This window comes from Oryza brachyantha, chromosome 8 (assembly GCF_000231095.2).
Source record: "Oryza brachyantha chromosome 8, ObraRS2, whole genome shotgun sequence".
In the NCBI taxonomy this organism is placed as follows: Eukaryota; Viridiplantae; Streptophyta; class Magnoliopsida; order Poales; family Poaceae; genus Oryza; species Oryza brachyantha.
In genome coordinates, this window is record NC_023170.2 from 16044449 (window position 1) to 16062751 (window position 18303).

Sequence of the window (18303 nt, forward strand, 5' to 3'; positions counted from 1 at the left end):
CTGTTTGCCATGTGATTTGAGATTTGGAAGGAGGGAGAGAGGGGAAAAGAAGGGAGACAAGGGAGAGAAAGAAGGAAAGAAGGGGAAAAAACAGAATAAGAAGGGAAAAAAGAACAATATGATATGTGGGGTTTACTATATGCCACGTAAAAAAATTCTAACAAAAATTAAATCAATACTGTTGAGGGACCATTTTTAAATAGTTTATATAACTTTAGAGGTATATATTTCTAGTTTTAGGATTAAAAGATCTTAGATAAACTCGACGTTAAGTTAGTGACATCTGATGAACTTATTCTTTTCGGTGAGGATTTGGATGCACTCCAGCTGCTTTACTATCAGCCATTTGCCTACTTGACTAACAGCTTGTACTTGCTGGCTTAAATGGACCAATTTGCTTGTTTTATATACTGACAGCTCACTGTGCTATAAATCTGCAAATCAACTTGGAAGTTGGTACAGTGGTATGGAGAACAACATGTTTACAGACGAGAGTGATAAACAAATAAGCATCCCCTTTTTCTTTGATGTCTATCTTCTCCCCCATAAGGGATGCTACTAACTGAATCTGTGAACAATCAAAATACTGTTCAGTGTAATCTGTGCATGCCAACAGAAGAAGCAAGAAATTATCTGCAGGAATGCCATCTATTCTCACCACATTTTCAGATCTGCAAACATTGTAAACTTAAGTAAAACTGTGCCTAAAATTGAATTGGGCTCTCCGACACGCAAATCGTTCGTATTCTACGATTAATACTCCTAACTTTTATTAGGTACAAGCAATTGTTAGGTACTGGTGACAGGAAGACATTCGTACAGTTTAGCTAGTCAGTAATTCCCAGGTATTCCGTATTCGTCTAGTATGATACGAATGCTTTAATAATATTATACTAACACGTTCCACTCTTTTTATTTCCTCCGAGCTTGCCCATGGTTGTTAAGTTAGGCCTCCTTTGATTCTAGGAATCTTAGAGAATTTCATTCCCATAAAAAATTTTCATAAAAAGTCCTTTGAATCAAAGGAAAAGGAATGAATCCTATGAAATTACTATAGAATGCATCTTCCTATACAAGTTTTGGAGAAAGTTAGGTATTTGAATCAGCTGGAACGATGTCTCGGAACTCTTCAAGGAGAGGTTTCAGCTCTGCGGGGATTTCGAGGTCTCCGTTTTGAGGGGCGGTCTCTTTTACCAATAAGGCAAAGACTACCTGAAACTAGCTTTCCGCAGCCTCTTTCACTTCTTCGACTCCTGCTTTATACCCAGCCTTTCCTGTTGTATCCTTCGCAAAAGAAATGATCTAATAAAATCAAATGGGAAATCAATTGCTTCTTCTTTCGCTTTATCCATAGGAAGGACGGTTCATCCAGGCTTGAAAGGTCTACAGCAAAAGAGGGTTTGGTACACGACGAGCCAATCCATCTCTGTTAACGAGAGACCCTACTACTAGAAGTTATATAGAAAATTCCTACTGCGTTGCATTTACTGCCAAGGTGGATTTATAAAAGATGGGAGTAGGTAGTTACACAATGACCACATAAAGTAACAACATTATCCTATAGGAATGAGTAAGAACTCTGCTTTGCCCGGCTTACTATAACAATAAAAGGGCGGATCCCTCAAGGATAGATTTAACAAGAGGTAGGACCTCATGAAAAAAATCCTTTCAGTCTATATCTCTTCTTAAATTCCTGTGTTTTTCCTGTGGTCCAATCAAACGATCATTTCTACGTTTTTTCGTGTTTTGCAATCCTTTGTTTTACATCTACATTTCTATCAGAATCCTATGTTTTTTCTATTACTCCGTTTTTTTATTCATGTGATTCAAAGGGACGCTAATATGCTTTATCCATCCTTCAATAAATCTGAAGGATTGCTCGTTTAGATTCATCCCTAGAATCTTCTATAGTTTAGTACGAAGAGAGAAAACTACTCCCTTCAATTATTTTTATTTAACGTTATTGATTCTTGAACCTAGCTTTGACCATTTCTCTTATTCCAAAAATATATATAACTATTAATTTAGTTTGTTATGATTTAATTTATTGCTAAAGAAACTTTAAGTATGACTTATAATTTTACATATTTACATAAAATAATTTAAATATGACAAATTAACGGTGTCAAATAGGAAACCAGAGAGGGTGATATCGATTCAAATTGCGTTCTTTAAATTGAACTATATAGAATCTCAAAAGGATCGTGAAGAAATTAAGCTCCGTATAAGGGTACCCCGCATCTGAGCTGGATCAGGACTTTAGAAAGGCCACTTGTGTTTTGGTCGAGTCATGAGCAGGGCGGTAATAAGCCTCTATAAAATTTAAGGTCGGATTTAAAACGAGTTGAAAATAAAATTATAGAGTTTTGAGCTAAAATTTTTTTAAGAATTAAATAGGGTTGAGAAAAAACCTATGGGTCTTGACCCACTCCAAAACTGAAGGCGTAAATAAACTATTATGTCAGCATCCCAGATGCAGGGCAGGAACATGGCCATTTTGATAATGTAATTGTGCATAACATATACAATCTCGTGGTCATTCTCAACCGTTGCAGCGTGGACGACAGCGGCCCATCCATTCTGGCAGGTCGTCAAAGTTATCAGGTAACCTTTTTAAGAGAAAATGTTTAACGATATATTCGTAAAAAAAATTAATCTATGAATAAAACTTTAATGCATACGTTCACAGCGATGTAAAAGTCAAAGGAAAAAACAAATTATAATGAAAAAACTTAAAAATCAAATCCAAATTTAAAGTTAAAAATTTAAAATTTGATTTATACGCATAAGAAAAGTTAAAAAGTGGGGGTGATATATTGACCACTGGCCCGTTGCAACGTTTGATCAGCTTTTCCTCGAATTAGCTATCTATACATTTTATGACTTGTGAGATATGTCTCTGATGTCAACCGACTGGATAGGCATGAATTCTGGTAGCGCCGTACCATTTCTGCACGCGTAATGTTACAGTATTCCACGAGTACAAGTAAGACCATACACAATGCTCCTAGCTCGCCGCGTTGGAGCTGGTCCGCCACGTCGGCGTGCACCGTGTCCCCAACAGAGGTGCACGTTACGTTAAAGAGATACGGTGGCTCTACCAAAAGTGAGAGAGAAGAGAGAAACCAGGAAGAAAGAGAGAAAACGGAGAAGGAAGAGAGAGGACCGACGATGCCGACGCCGGTGAGGACCGCCCCCCGACGCCGGCGAGGACCTCCCCTGTCTCAACGCCGGCGAGCTCCGCCCGGTCGCCCCCGATGTGCCGCCGCCGCCCGGTGCGCCGCCTCCCCCGATGCGTCGCCGCAGGGACGCGGCCGCCGCCCAGATTCGCCGTCCCCGACGCGCCGCCGCCCAGATCCGCCGTCGCCGCCCGCCCGACGGCCGGATCCGCCACCGCCCGGTGCGTCGCCGACGCGCCGCCGCCCGGATCCGCCGCCGGCGCCCGCCCGACGCCCGGATCTTCCGCCGCCGCACGGTGCGCCGCCTCCCCCGACGCGCCGCCGCCTGCCCGACGCCCGGATCTACCGTCGCCCGCGACACGCCGCCGACCTCCGCCGTCGGCCACGGCCGCCGCCGAGCTCCGGCAACCGGGAGAGAGAAGAGAGAGCTCGAGAGAGGGCCGGTGGGGAGAGAACTCGGGAGAGGGAAGAGAGAGGAGAGAGAGTTGCCAGGAAAATTAAAAAAAGTTTTATGGGCCATCTGGAGCACCTTGTCCTATGGGGTGTGTATCCCATCCCACCTGGCATGTTTAGGGTTCCTTATGTGGGAGCCTGCATAGCGCATGTTCTTAGGGTTAGGGTGACGTTAATGTTTAAGATTCAAATCCTCTTTTTTTTTCTTAGGGTGACGTTAATGTTTAAGATTCAAATCCTTTTTTTTTATATTTATATTTGCAAACCAAAATTTAAAATGTAAACTTATGTTTAGAGTCGATGTTAATGAGTTTATTTTTTTAATCACTAGAAACACATATATAAAAGTTTTATCTATAAATTAGATTTTAATTGTAAATAAGCCGTTTCGCTTATGCTCGATTCCAACAAAACATTAAGGCTGTAGACAGTGAAAAATATATGTTAAAAAAAACTGACATTCCTGGCTTCTTCCTGAACTGTAGTCTCCAAGAACCCAAGTGATAATCTAGACTATTTAATAGAAAATGATTATGGAGGAAAGTTGCAGCTAACAGAACAATAATCCATACTACGATGTCACTGTCGTGTCAATCCGTACGCCAGTGCAGCGCACGTTGAGGGAATTCCCGAATTTGCCGAGCAACATCCCCCGGTCAAAAGTCAGACCCACCCGAAGCTTACACCACACCAACCATACTTAGGTACGGCTACATTTCTAGAATATTTCTTCAAAAGTTTATTTTTCAAACGTTATATTTATAAATAAAAACAAATTATAAGTAAAAACATATATATATATAGCGATTAAAGAGCTAATGCTGAAAAATAAAATTCGATGAAAAAAATCTCAAAATAAACTCTAAATTTAAGGCTGAAATTCAAATTTTAGCTTAAGCAGATACGAAAAGATACATTGAAAAATACATCACAAATTTTAGTTTTACCAATTTATAATATTAAATAACTATAGCATATTAGGTAATCTTTTATATTTCATCGTTGACGAAGAGAGAGGCTGCTGCACCGGCACAGCGAGAACGCGAAGATATATATCGCGGCGGCCGGGGACGCGTGGATTTGGAACACCTCCACCCCCCTTCTCGTCTGCCCGTCGCTTGCATGGGGTTCGCGTCACTCCTCCTGCTGCTGCTGTGCGCCGCGGCGGTGTGCCGCGCGCAGCCGCTGCCCGTGAAGAGCTACAGCTACGCCTCGTTCCAGCGCGGCGACGGGTCGGTGAGCTCGCTGCTGTTCCGCGGCGAGGCCGGCATCAACAACGGCGCGCTGCAGGTCACGCCGGACTCCCGCAACCTCAACAGCTTCCTCTCCAACAAGTCCGGCTCCGTCCTGCTCCCGGAGCCGTTCACCCTCTGGCGCCGCCTCGGCGGCGCGGTCCGCGTCGTGTCGTTCAACAGCACGTTCTCCATGAACGTGTTCTACGACAATGAGAGCCGTCCCGGCGAGGGTCTCACCTTCGTCGTCGCCCCGTCCGCCGACGGCCCGCCCCCTGGCAGCGACGGCGGCTTCCTCGGCCTCACCAACGCGACGCTGGAGGCCAGCCCGGGCAGGAACCGGTTCGTGGCGGTCGAGTTCGACACGTTCAGGCAGCCGGGGCGGTTCGACCCCGACGACAACCACGTCGGCCTCGACATCGGCACCGTCGCCTCCAACGTGACGGCGAGCCTCGCCGGCCTCAACATCACCATCGCGACGAACGGCACGGCGCCGGCCAACTACACCGTCTGGATCCAGTACGACGGCGCGGCGCGCCGCATCGCCGTGTACATGGGCATCAGGGGCAGCCCGAGGCCGGCCTCCCCCGTCCTCGCCTCGCCATTGGACCTCAGCGAGCACGTCCCGGAGGAAGCCTACCTCGGCTTCACGGCGTCCACCGGCGTCAGCTTCGAGCTCAACTGCATCCTCGACTGGAACCTCACGATCGAGACGTTCCCGCTGCTCGACAAGAAGAGCAAGGGATGGATCGTCCCCGTCGCCGTGGCCGTCCCCGTCGCCGCCGTCGCCATCGCGGCCTTCTTCCTGGCAAGAATGCTGCGCGCGAGGCGGTCAATGGAGCGGAGGAGGCAGGAGCGGCTGGAGCACACGCTGACCAACCTCCCCGGGATGCCCAAGGAGTTCGCGTACGAGAAGCTGAGGAAGGCGACCAAGAACTTCGACGAGCGGCACCGGCTGGGGAAGGGAGGGTACGGCATGGTGTACAAGGGCGTCCTCCCCGCCGACGACGGCCGGCCGGAGGCGACGGAGGTGGCCGTGAAGATGTTCACCCGGGACGACGCCGAGTGCGTCGATGACTTCGTCAAGGAGGTCGACATCATCCACCGGCTGCGCCACCGGAACATCGTGCCTCTCATCGGTATGTCAAAAAAATTGTCAAATCACAATGCTGAATTTCATCTTGTTTTGTCCTGAAACATGCTTAATTTCATCTTATACATATGCTTGAACAAAATTTCTGCAAATTTCTATGATCATATTGATATGTGGCTTGTCGATGTGTAGTTTAATTTGAACAATCAACTGCTGTACCTTTTGCTCTTAGGTGCGTTGATCAGTCAGCCATGTGGAGAGCTAGAGAATAATATTCAACCCAGATTGTAACGCGTTTTTTGCGTGCCAACAAATTAGGACTCTCATGTGCTAAAAAAAACGAAAACTTTTTAACACGTTAAATTATCGTAGAAAGAGAATTTCCAAAACTTTTTGTTTCTTTCGAAAAGTAAACCTCTTTGAATTTCATACCGAATAAAAGTCAACTATTTATAACCACACTGATTTGTTATCGCTAGTAAAAATGGTTCATTTTTAGTTTCTGAAATTTATTTATTTTTTGTTGTTGTTGGTCAGGTTGGTGCAACAAGAAAGGGCAGCTGCTGCTGGTGTACGAGTACATGCCCAACGGCAGCCTGGACCAGCACCTTTTCCGGAGAGGCGTCCACGAGCAGCGGGCGGCGCTGAGCTGGGAGAGCCGCTACGCCATCGTCGCCGACATCGCGGCGGGGCTGCACTACGTGCACCACGAGTACGGGCCCATGGTGCTCCACCGCGACATCAAGGCGAGCAACGTCCTGCTCGACGCCTCGTTCCGCGCCAGGCTCGGCGACTTCGGCCTCGCGCGCGTCCTCGAGCTCGACCGCAACTCCTTCACCGACCTCGGCGTCGCCGGCACGCGCGGGTACATCGCGCCGGAGTACTCCGTCGGCCACAAGGCCTCCCGCCAGACCGACGTGTTCGCCTTCGGCGTGCTCGTGCTCGAGGTCGTCACCGGCCGGTACGCGCTGCTCGGCGACCCGGCGTGCCCGCTGCTGTCGGACTGGGTGTGGCGGATGCACGGCCGCGGCGCGCTGCTCGGGGCGGTGGACCAGAGCCTCGGCACCGACGGCTTCGACGCCGGCGACGCCATGCGGCTGCTGCTGCTCGGCCTGGCGTGCAGCAACCCCAACCCCGGCGACCGCCCCACCATGCCGGAGGTGCTGCAGATTCTGTCCAGGTCGGCGCCGCCGCCGGAGGTGCCGCAGTTCAAGCCGTCGTTCGTGTGGCCGCCGGAGGGCGGCGCGTCCTACGACCTCGTCGACATCGACGCCATCACGATCGGCAGCCTCGCCGGGACGAGCAGTGCCGCCTCGGCGCGCGCCACGCAGGACACCGCGTCCGCCGGATTCCGGACGCCGAACAGCGCCGACGGCTACTTCCCCGCGCTGTCCTCCGGCCGCTGATGAAATGCTGCCGTGTCACACACGTGTGCATAAACTGTCAAATTTTACCAGCCTTAGCAACGCATTTCGACATAGTAAAAGCAATTTACATTGCAATGCAAATTAAATAGTGCTAGTACATGTAGGTATATATCAAGATTGTTTCTTTCTTTTTCAGAAAATTCTCATGTTGTAACATACTAGTGCCCAACCAAAAGTTTTTGCAAGGTTTGTGCTATCACCGATCAGTTAGGACTTAGGACCTTTCTCATGATTATGAACATGTCTTTTTATCTACCAAAGCACTTCTCTACCTACAACATCCATGTGCTCAGAATTCAGACCAGGCTAAATACCTGGATGACTGAATAAATTGAAGAGAGATGATGTTGAATTCCAACATGGAAGTGTTGCTTTCAGAGAAGAATAAAAAAAGAAGTGTTTTTGCCTTTGGACACCAACCATTCTGGCCGCTGTGACTCTCTGTCTCTTTGATGATCTGACCCGGTTGTGACTTGTGACAAACTGACAATGACAAATACCTTCATCCTTTCCCTCTTCTTCCATCCCTGTGAGTTGTGATAAATCTCACCATTTCTTGGCAACAAGACAACAACTTGATATGTTCATCATGGTCCATTCTGGTAGTGTTTGTTACTTACTGATCGGTGGAAAGCAAAAGGAGATCTGTGCTAGCTGCAATGCTGTTTAATTATCATGTCTGACGATAATAATCATGGGCCTCATGGCGCCTCCAGCTTTGCATCTTTTTCACCTAAATGATTCTCGAGGCTTTGCAGAGTTCACACTGCAAAGCAGAAATGGAGTGGTCTTTTGATCTTTCTTTTTTTTAGGTGAAAAGAAAGTGCAATGAGCTCAGCAACTGAAGATTGGTACGGCGATGAACTGAAGATGGCCCCCCTCCATGTACAGATTGCAGACAGCCTGCATTTGTTAGAATGTTCAGAGGGTTAGCAGGTTGGAGGGAAATGAACTTGAACGAGTTTTTTTTCGTCAGAATTGCCTCTCCATTCTGAACTCAGAAAAGTATTTTGTTCAGAGGCCTTGATGCCTTGATCCCTCTAGTAGACACTTACAGTCTGACACCATTTGCTAAGTTTTCATATTAGCAATGCAGCATCAATCTGCTGGAAAATCACAGTGTATATGCTGAGAAAAAAGGGGAGAAAATGGGGGTGCAAGTTGGATTAGGTCTGGGAGCATGTGCTGTTCAACATTTTGAAGCCGACAGTCAAGTCCTCGACCAGCGACCGGTTTACTCACCAGATCAAGAATGTCTTCTGGTGTCACTCTAATGTCGATTGTCGAGAACGAAATTGCAGGTGAGCTATCTGAATGGTGAAATAATCCTACAGTAGTATTCTGGTTTTACTGTACCTTAGTAAATACGGCCAGGTAATTCGAAAGAAGTTTTTTAGCACATGGGTGTATATATATCCGTTACTTGTACGTCATCTAAATAGTCATTAAAAATATGAAAAAAATTGACAAGATAGTTTGATATGAGTTATATCACTCCACCAACATGCAAGTTTAAATTTAACTTCTACAAGTTGTAGTAAAAATAACAAAAACAATTATGAATATGCGTTTAGTTTCAGTTTTGTTTGTTTTTTTCTACAACTTGTAAAAGTTGAATTTAAATTTGCATGTTTGTGAAGTGATATAACTCATATTAATCAATCTTATCAAATTTTTTCATAATTTTTTATAACTATCTAGATGATATGCAAGTATATGAACAGTTTCCCCAGGTAATCCTAGGACTGGCTGCACTCTGTACCGTGCCCAGAATGTACTCCTACTGGCTGCTTCTAGACAAAATAAGACAGTGAGGTCATAGGTGCTTCGGTCATACGTATTTATATTTTAGGATAATATTTAGTTAGATATTTAAATTTTGATAGAATATATAATATTATGATAGTATTTTTCATGGGAAATCTAGGTATACCATTTATTTTGCATTCAAACTAACCATTTAAAAAATTATCGATAGTCAAAAATTTAAAATTTTGACTAAATCTCGTTCTAAACGAAAAATGGGAATACATCGAAACTGAAGCATGTATGCTGATGGCAGTAACATCGTTTCTTCGAGGGTTAGGATAACTTTCCCATGATATGGTCACTGATATATAGGCTTTATCACCTATGTACTCACGTGACACGACGATGGAGTTTGCATGCTAGTGACGAACTAACCAATGTTAGAACTTGGAAGATCTCTTTCCTTCCAACCCATGCCCTTCTCAAACAATCCAAACGGTAGATCACAAAAACACTAATTTTGCCGGATTAAGAAGGCTCAAATATCTCAGAGAGATAGGAAGTCATCTTTTGGGTTTTGAATGAAAAAACAAAATGACATATTTACAAATAAAAATAATTTATAAATAGAACTTTTATATACGTGTTCTTATAGTTCTAAAAGCGAAGCTAGAAAATAAACTATAATAAAAAATCCAAACTCAACTTTAAATTAAGGTTAAAAGGGTTTGTCTCCGTCTTTAGGTAGGAGAATTTAATTGATACCGTTGATCTATTTTTCGGACGACTGTGATTAAATTATACTATCAACAATATTATGTGTAGTAGAAATTTAAATGGGATAACATCGTCTTTTTTATTGTGATCTTTATTACCAAAGAATAAAATTACAAAATACTACTAATTTAATAAAGTACAAATATATATTTTTAATCAATGACTAAGATTAGTTTTATTAGTAATATAATACTACCAGTAGAATGCACCGGATAGAGACCTAGGTTAAAAATATAAAATTTAGCTTATAAGTATAATTATAAGGGAAAAGATAAGAGTGACAGTCTACTGATGTGCAGATTTGCAGTTTTTTCCCTTCCGAAACAGCATTTCAGATCTTTGAACATCTAAATGGAGTATTGAATATTAATAAAAATTAAAACTAATTACATGGTTATGTGAGAAATCGTGAGACGGGTTTTTAAGTCTAATTATTGTATGATTAGTCATAAGTGCTAAGTAACCAACCTGTGCTAATGGTAGATTAATTAGACTCAAAAGATTTATCTCATGATTTTTAGACAAAATCTAAAATTTATTTTATGATTAAATTACGTTTAATACTTTAAATTTACGATCCGACGTCACTACCCCTCCCCCCCGCCCCGAAATTTTTGGGAACTAAACGGGGCCGCAGTCATGCAGGGGAGAAGAAACAAGAAAACCAGCCCGTGCACCCTGCAGCTTCCCATCTGCATCCCAGCTTTGTTTTTCCAGCCACTGGACACTGTCACACTGGCATCTCAATCTGTATGCGGCTTTGCCACTGCGCTAATCTTCTTCCTGCCTCTTTTTTTAACCTTTTTTTTTCTCGTCGTCTCTACCGGTAGGAAACCTGGCCGAAATAAGTGAGAGGCCGTCGACGTCCAAACACACAGTGTCGTGTCGCTCGCCATCGATGGCCGCTCGTTTCCTCGTACTCCTCTTCTTGGCCACCTTGGTCCCCTCCTCCTCCACGTCCACCTCACTCGCCACCAACGCCACCGCCGCCGGCGGCGACAATGCCACCACCTTCAGCTTCTCCAGCTTCCCCGTCGATGTCCGGGGAGTCAACGTGACGGTGGTCGGCGACGCCGACGTCAACGGCGACGCGCTCCAGATCACCCCCGACACGCTCAACGACGCCTCGCGCTACCTCACCAACAAGTCCGGCCGCGTCCTGTACGCCACCCCGTTCAGGCTCTGGCGCCGGGAGGGCGGCGGGGCGGCGAACGGCGCCGGCGGGAAGAAGGTCGCGTCGTTTAGCACCGTGTTCACCATCAACGTGTTCCGGCCCAACGGCACGGTTCCCGGGGAGGGGTTCGCGTTCATCATCGCACCGTCGGCCGCCGCGCCGCCCGCCGGGAGCGCCGGCGGGTTCCTCGGCCTCACCAACGCCGCCACCGACGGCAATGCCGCGAACCAGATCGTCGCCGTGGAGCTCGACACCGAGAAGCAGCCGTATGACCCGGACGACAACCACATCGGGCTCGACGTGAACGGCGTCGTCTCCGTCGCCAACGCCTCGCTCGCGCCGCTGGGAATCGAGATCTCGCCGGTGAAGCCCGTCAAGTACGACGTCTGGATCGACTACGACGGCGCCGCCCGCCGCATGAAGGCGTACATGGCGGTGACCGGCAAGCCGAAGCCCGCATCGCCGGTGCTCGACGCGCCGCTCGACCTCGGCGCCACCGTGGCCGAACGGTCCTACTTCGGGTTCTCGGCGTCGACGGGGTTCAGGTACCAGCTCAACTGCGTCCTGGCGTGGAACATGACGGTGGAGAAGCTCCCCAGCGACGGCGACCACGGCAAGAGCCTCACGCTAGCCCTAACCATCGGGGTACCCGTCGGGGCGGTGGCGCTCGCCGCCGCCGCCGCCGCACTGGGGTACTGGCTCTGCGTTGTCAAGCGGCGGAAGGTCCACGGCGACGACCCGAGCGCCATCACCGGCACGATGATCCGGAGCCTCGCCGGCGGCCCCCGCGAGTTCGACTACCGGGAGCTCAGGAAGGCGACGAACAACTTCGACGAGAGGATGAAGCTGGGGCAGGGCGGGTACGGGGTGGTGTACCGCGGCGCGGTGGTCGGCGACCACACGAGCCCCGGCGGCGCCGGGAGCACGGTGGAGGTGGCGGTCAAGAAGTTCTCGCGGGCCAGCACGCAGGGGCAGAACGACTTCCTCGCCGAGCTCAGCATCATCAACCGCCTCCGCCACAAGCACCTCGTCCGCCTCGTCGGTAAGCAGCGACCCATCCCCCACTCCTCCTCCTCCCTCCTCGCCGCCGGCCGGCCACCGGCGCCACCTCGAGCGATTTCTTTAAAGTTTCGTCATTTGGTAACTTGCACATGGGGCTGTGCATTAACAATGGCAATTTGGAACGCCTTTTTCCAGATGCACATGGGTTTAGCTGTATCGTCGCGATGTAATTGGCTGAGATCAATAAAACTTTTGTGCGCATGCACATAACAAAATCTTTAGTTTGACACTTCGCTTTTGTTAGTCATATATGTTCATACTCACACCACACTGGCTGGCAACCTGCAGCTTAAGTAGTTAACTAGCTATCAGTGTACCTTGAGCTAATAATCAACACCCATTTCAACGGATACACCTCATTCGAAGCAATATCATAGCATAGCAGCCGTCATGATTAGCCCAGGTAGCACTTAATCTGAACAATGTTATCGTACATGTTAAGGTACACATAAATGAAATACTGATGCAGTTTACATTACAATTAATTACTGGATTCCAGGTCTCTTCAAAATAATGAGCACAAGCTTGTTAATTCAAGTAATGTACAATGTATGATAGTACAATTGACTTGAGTACAACAATTGACTGAGTACAATCTGTTCTCACTGCCTGGGTGAATGCTAATCGCTCGGTTATTGGCATTGCGGACCTAGTTCACATTTAGAAACCGTTCGATAAACAAGCAAGGTTTTAAGAACCCCATTTAGAAACCGTTTGCTAAATAGACAAAATTTAAGAAATTCAAAATTTTCTGTTCAGCTTCTACGCGATTTCATCGATGATCTGTCAGCTGCCGTGGTGTTTTTGTGGCATGTCGCATTTGTAAACTGAAATGAAATGGAGGGGTGCGGTGCGTGCGTGCAGGGTGGAGCCACGACAATGGCGAGTTGCTGCTGGTGTACGAGTACATGCCGAACGGGAGCCTGGACCAGCACCTGTTCGGCGCGGCGCCGGGGCGGCGGCTGCTGGAGTGGGACCTCCGGTACAGCATCGTCGCCGGCGTGGCGTCGGCGCTGCACTACCTGCACGACGAGTACGACCAGAAGGTGGTGCACCGCGACCTCAAGGCCTCCAACGTCATGCTCGACGCCGCCTTCAGCGCCCGCCTCGGCGACTTCGGCCTCGCCCGCGCCATCGAGACGGACAAGACCTCGTACATGGAGGAGGCCGGCGGCGGCGTCCACGGCACCGTCGGCTACATCGCGCCGGAGTGCTTCCACACGGAGAAGGCCACGCGCAACTCCGACGTCTACGCCTTCGGCGCCGTCGTCCTCGAGGTGGTCTGCGGCCGCCGCCCGCGCTGCGACATCGACGGCTTCAGCTTCCTCGTCGACTGGGTGTGGCGCCTCCACCGCGACGGCCGCGTCCTCGACGCCGTCGACCCGCGGCTCGCGGGCGCGTTCGACGCCGACGACGCCGAGCGGCTGCTCCTCCTCGGCCTCGCCTGCAGCCACCCGACCCCGGCCGAGCGCCCCAAGACGATGGCCATCACCCAGATCCTGCTGCGCTCCACGCCGCCGCCGGAGGTGCCGCCGTTCAAGCCGGCGTTCGTGTGGCCGGCCATCGACGGCGGCCTGGACACGATGACGTCCACCGCGTCCAGCCACGTCAGCACGAACATGACGTCGACGTCGACGTGGAGCGGTAACTTCGTGAGGGGGAGCCGGAGCCACGCGCCGCCGGAGCAAGACGCCTCCGACTCCGTGGTGTGACGGTTACACCGTGGCGGCCGCTTTGACACGTTGGATTTTTATCCTTGTTGCCGTGGAGTCTAATTGTGTAGACCGAAGCGATCTCCACGATGGCAATAGTGAAGTGGTAGTACAGTTTATTGGTGTCAAATTAATTGTGTTTTGCTTTTTTTTTGGGGAGGGGGGGATGATATCTGTTCACAAAACTATTCTCCGGATTTTTCCTAATCGGTTGGAAACGGTTTAAGTTAGATACATTATGGACCCTCTTTTAGTTATTACATCGTGAATGTCCTAATAAGATATAGATATTAGGGTATGACAAGCTATTGACTATTTCATTGGGAATAGGCTGAGTTTAGAATCTCAGATAGAATGCCGCGATAATATATTTTTTTTCTTGGAGAGAGGATGCTTTGTGCATGTTGTGGGAGATAAAAGAGAAGAGGATGACTGTGCTTCTTAAGTACATTTCTTGTCCCAAAATATAGTGAAATAGGATTAAATTTTAGTTTATTATTTAATATGATCCTAATTTGGGGCCCCTTTGATTCAAAGGAATTTCATAGGAATTTTAGAGAATTTTATTCCTATAGGAATTTTTCCTACAAAGCCCTTTGAATCAAAGGAATGAACCCTATGAAATCCTATGAAATTCCTATGGAATGCATCTTCCAATACAAGTTTTGGAGGAAATTTAGCAAGAGATTGAACCTCATGGAAAAAATCTTTTGAGTTTATATCTCTCCTCAAATTTCTGTGTTTTTCCTGTGGTCCAATCAAACGGTCATTCTTACGTTTTTCCTGTGTTTTGCAATCCTCTGTTTTACACTTATATTCCTGTCAGAATCATATGTTTTTATTATTCTTCCGTTTTTTTATTCCCGTGATCCAAGGGCCCTTACCGTATTTGAGATGGAATGATCTTTGTCTTTGCAGTGTACTATAGTGTACTTCCATGTTTGGGCCAGAAGATGCTTGCAAGCGGGCCTATTTCACGTGGATTACCATGTGTTATTAAATTTTACGTTAAAATTTTATTATCTCATGCTACCTTTTTAAGAATTGTTCACAAAAGAAAACTCCAAGTTCCAATCAGTTGGCCTGTTTGTTGTCACATTTTTTTTGACCCAAAAACGAATCCTTACGACACGCCCGTGACTAAATAATGCAGTTTGAAAATGCTTAGTAGTTTCTATCTTGTTGGTTGACCAAACCATGATCTGTATGATTCTCCTGCCAAATGATTGATTAGTTTATTGTTCATCTGTATGATTTGGACATTCTACTATTCGAACCAATGCAGCTAAGTGCTGTACCTTTTTTTTCCTTTAGAATTCTCCACGTATATTCCACCTGTGCCAGCTGATGTTGTCGCCTGGAAAGTTCGGTGGTTCTTCTGTCAAGCATTTTCATAGCAAAGGATGCCTGATTGGAGTCTTTTCAGCTAAGTAACCATAAAGTAGGAGCATCCAATCAAATGGACACCAATCTCTAATCTATTTGTGGTCAGCTCAGCTGTTGAAGAGTTTGACATGATCACGTACAGTGATTGGTGAAGATGGCACTAACCTGATAGTAATCCCTCCGGGCTTTGATGTTTGATCCCATTAACCCTCTAAGTGTTTGACCATTTATTTTATTTAAAAAATGTATGTAAGTATAAAAAAAGTCATGCCTAATATGCATGTAATGTGAAAACAAATCACATCAAAATAAATAATAAATATATAGGTTGTGTTCTTTTGTTACATGAATATGAAAGATTTTTTTAGCTATTTTAGGGTATAAACAATATAATTAATTACTGCAAAGTTAAAGAATCAACTTTAACAATATAAGATGATTAACTTTTATATATAAACCACTTTTATAAAAAAAATACTACATTTAAAAGTTTGAAAAATGTGCGTGCAAAAACTGATTAATAATTTGCACTGTTTTAATACAAGAGAACATATCCATAATTTTTGTAACAAGATTAATCGTTAAACTAGTTTTCAAAATTGTATCAAACATTTAAAAACCGGAGGGAGTAGCAGACTAGCAGAGCACATAGAGTGAACTTAGATCAATGCCATGCCGTACACAATGTGTCATCTGATCGATCGCCGACGGATCGATGCTACGCAATGACACGCCTCCTGACACCCAAAAACGGGGCCAAAATACCGGGAGAATCAACGGACACGGTTTGCTCACTCATTCTCGTCGGCTTGCTCTCTTCTCCAAATATAAGCTCAGCTGCTGAGCACATTCTCTCGTGACCGCCCGGTCTGCTCCTCCTGCCGATTTCCACCGCAAATCGCCATGATTCCTGCCCTGTATTTCGTGGCTTGATTGGCACATTGTTCTTGGTTTCTTGGAAGCAATTTGAGCATGGCATGGCAGTGATCGGAACCTCGTTTTTAAAATTGTTTGAAGTTTCAAAGAATGGTGTCTTGGGTTGGTGTGTTGTGTTGATGGACGTGCGCATTTGCATCTGCAGGTTGGGGCGGCGACCCGAGGGAAGGAGCCGCGGTGGCTGAGGCCTCTGCTGTCGGCGAGGTACTTCGCGCAGTGTGGCGACCACGGCGACTCCGCCGGCGGCGGCCGGTGCGAGTGCAACATGTTCTGCGTCGACTGCGCCGGCGACGGCGGCGCGCTGTGCGCCTACTGCCTCCCGCTCCACGGCGGCCACCGCGTGGTCCAGGTCAGGAGGTCGTCGTACCACGACGTGGTGAGGGTGTCCGAGGTGTGCCGGCTCATCGACGTCTCGCGCGTCCAGACCTACGTGATCAACGGCGCCAAGATCGTGTTCCTCAACCGGAGGCCGCAGCCGGCAAGGCCGCCGGGGAAATCCGCCGGCGCCGGCGCCGGCGGCACCGCCGCCAGCTGCTGCGAGGTGTGCGGCCGTGTCCTACTCGACTCCTCCCGCTTCTGCTCGCTCGCGTGCAAGGTGCGTGCCTCGCCGATGGCTGCTGTTTCGTTCTTGGCATCCTATTGATTCTTGTTCTAAACAGCTTTGATTCTGTAATTGCATTGCGTGTTTTCTGTTTGTGGCGTTTCTAAAGCTCGGAGGCATGAAGAGGGACCCGGAGCTGACGTTCCTGCTGCACGGTAAGCTGGGGTTGGAGTCGCCGGAGACGGCGACGGCGACGGCGGCTGACGAGTGGTCGGCGCCCAGCAAGGTCCGGAGGACGTCGGCGGTGAGCCGAAAAGCCCGACACAGAAGAAGCATCGCAGCGGCGGCCGAGGACGAGGACGACGAAGCCTGCATTTGTCCCCGGACGCCGCCTCCCATCTCCAGCTGCGGCCACGGCGTGTCCAGGCGGCGCAAGAGCGCGCCACGGCGAGCCCCGCCGTACTAGCTTGTCCTGTCAGCCACTCACCGCCGGCGCCGACGGGGTGGCGGGAGCGGTTCGCGACCGCGAAGGAGAGCGCCTTGAGCCAGGTGGTGCCGCACTTGGGGTACGTCGCGAGGAGCACGTCGTCATGGCGCGGCGTGAACTGGGCGCGCGCCAGCGACGCGCTCTGCGCGCACGGCGACGACAGCCAGCAGCCGTGGTAGAGGACGAACGGCGTGTAGTGTGTACCATCCTTCCCTCGTCGTCGTCGGAAGCGACGCGAGGCAGTCGTCTTCCTCTTCTCCGGCAGGGATGCTCTCGGTGTCGAGCTCACCTTGCGCCATAGCCCACAGCAGTGGCAGCTACGTACTCTTTCGTCGGAGTGGGGAGCTCTCCCACAGAATCGGTGAAGAACTGATTAAATGCTGTCTATCCAATCAAGACAATCATCCAACCGAATTGATACAGGTTAGAAAAAGGAGCTGAATGCAATAGCTTCATGTGTGCATCGCGTGTACGAACACTTTATGGGGGGCGTGTTTCACTCCCTCCAATCTTAAATAATCATTAATTTTTTATATTTTTTTGCGGGATTAAACTTGGTATCATTAACTTTTTTATCTCTATTTGATTATTCGTCTAATTCATAAAATTTACGTAACCACTAATTATTTTATTATGATTTGATTTATTCTTAAAGGAACTTTAAGCATGACTTATAACGTTGCATATTTGCTCAAAAAGTTTGAATAAGACAAACGGTCAAACATATGTCAAAAAGTTAACAACGTCAAATGAAGAAAACAGAGAAATTAACAAGCTTACCTTTCAGTTATGCTTATAAACCAAAATTTAAATTTTAAAACTTAAATTTGATGATAATTTTTGGGTTTTTCATTGTACTTTATTTTCCAGATTTTGCTTAGAGATAGCTAATAACATGTATATAAAATATTTAACCATAAATTATTTTATAATCATTAATAAGTTGTTTCACTTATACTTAATAAGCCAAAAGATGAGATCATAAGTGCTTTGTTTCCACTACTATCTTACATGGTTACACTATAAAACACACAAGTTTTATGGTTTTGTTTAAGATGCAGTCCACGCTAATAATATGCTATCTTTATAAGTATC

At 47.4% G+C, this 18303-nt stretch overlaps 3 protein-coding genes across 3 annotated transcripts; all 3 read left to right on the forward strand.

Moving 5' to 3' along the window:
* Positions 1 to 4754: 4754 nt before the first annotated feature.
* On the forward strand, positions 4755 to 7796 carry LOC102719142 (probable L-type lectin-domain containing receptor kinase S.5). The gene is made up of 2 exons (XM_040527067.1): positions 4755 to 6003; positions 6495 to 7796. The coding sequence occupies exons 1-2, from the start codon at positions 4755 to 4757 to the stop codon at positions 7361 to 7363; spliced, it is 2118 nt and encodes a 705-aa protein (XP_040383001.1). The 3' UTR covers positions 7364 to 7796.
* Positions 7797 to 10808: 3012 nt separating this feature from the next.
* Positions 10809 to 13858, forward strand: LOC121055223 (probable L-type lectin-domain containing receptor kinase S.5). Its single transcript, XM_040527207.1, has 2 exons — positions 10809 to 12126; positions 13011 to 13858. The coding sequence occupies exons 1-2, from the start codon at positions 10809 to 10811 to the stop codon at positions 13856 to 13858; spliced, it is 2166 nt and encodes a 721-aa protein (XP_040383141.1).
* Positions 13859 to 16221: 2363 nt separating this feature from the next.
* On the forward strand, positions 16222 to 17187 carry LOC102719419 (protein RGF1 INDUCIBLE TRANSCRIPTION FACTOR 1). The gene is made up of 3 exons (XM_040527179.1): positions 16222 to 16227; positions 16326 to 16775; positions 16891 to 17187. The coding sequence occupies exons 1-3, from the start codon at positions 16222 to 16224 to the stop codon at positions 17185 to 17187; spliced, it is 753 nt and encodes a 250-aa protein (XP_040383113.1).
* Positions 17188 to 18303: the final 1116 nt, after the last annotated feature.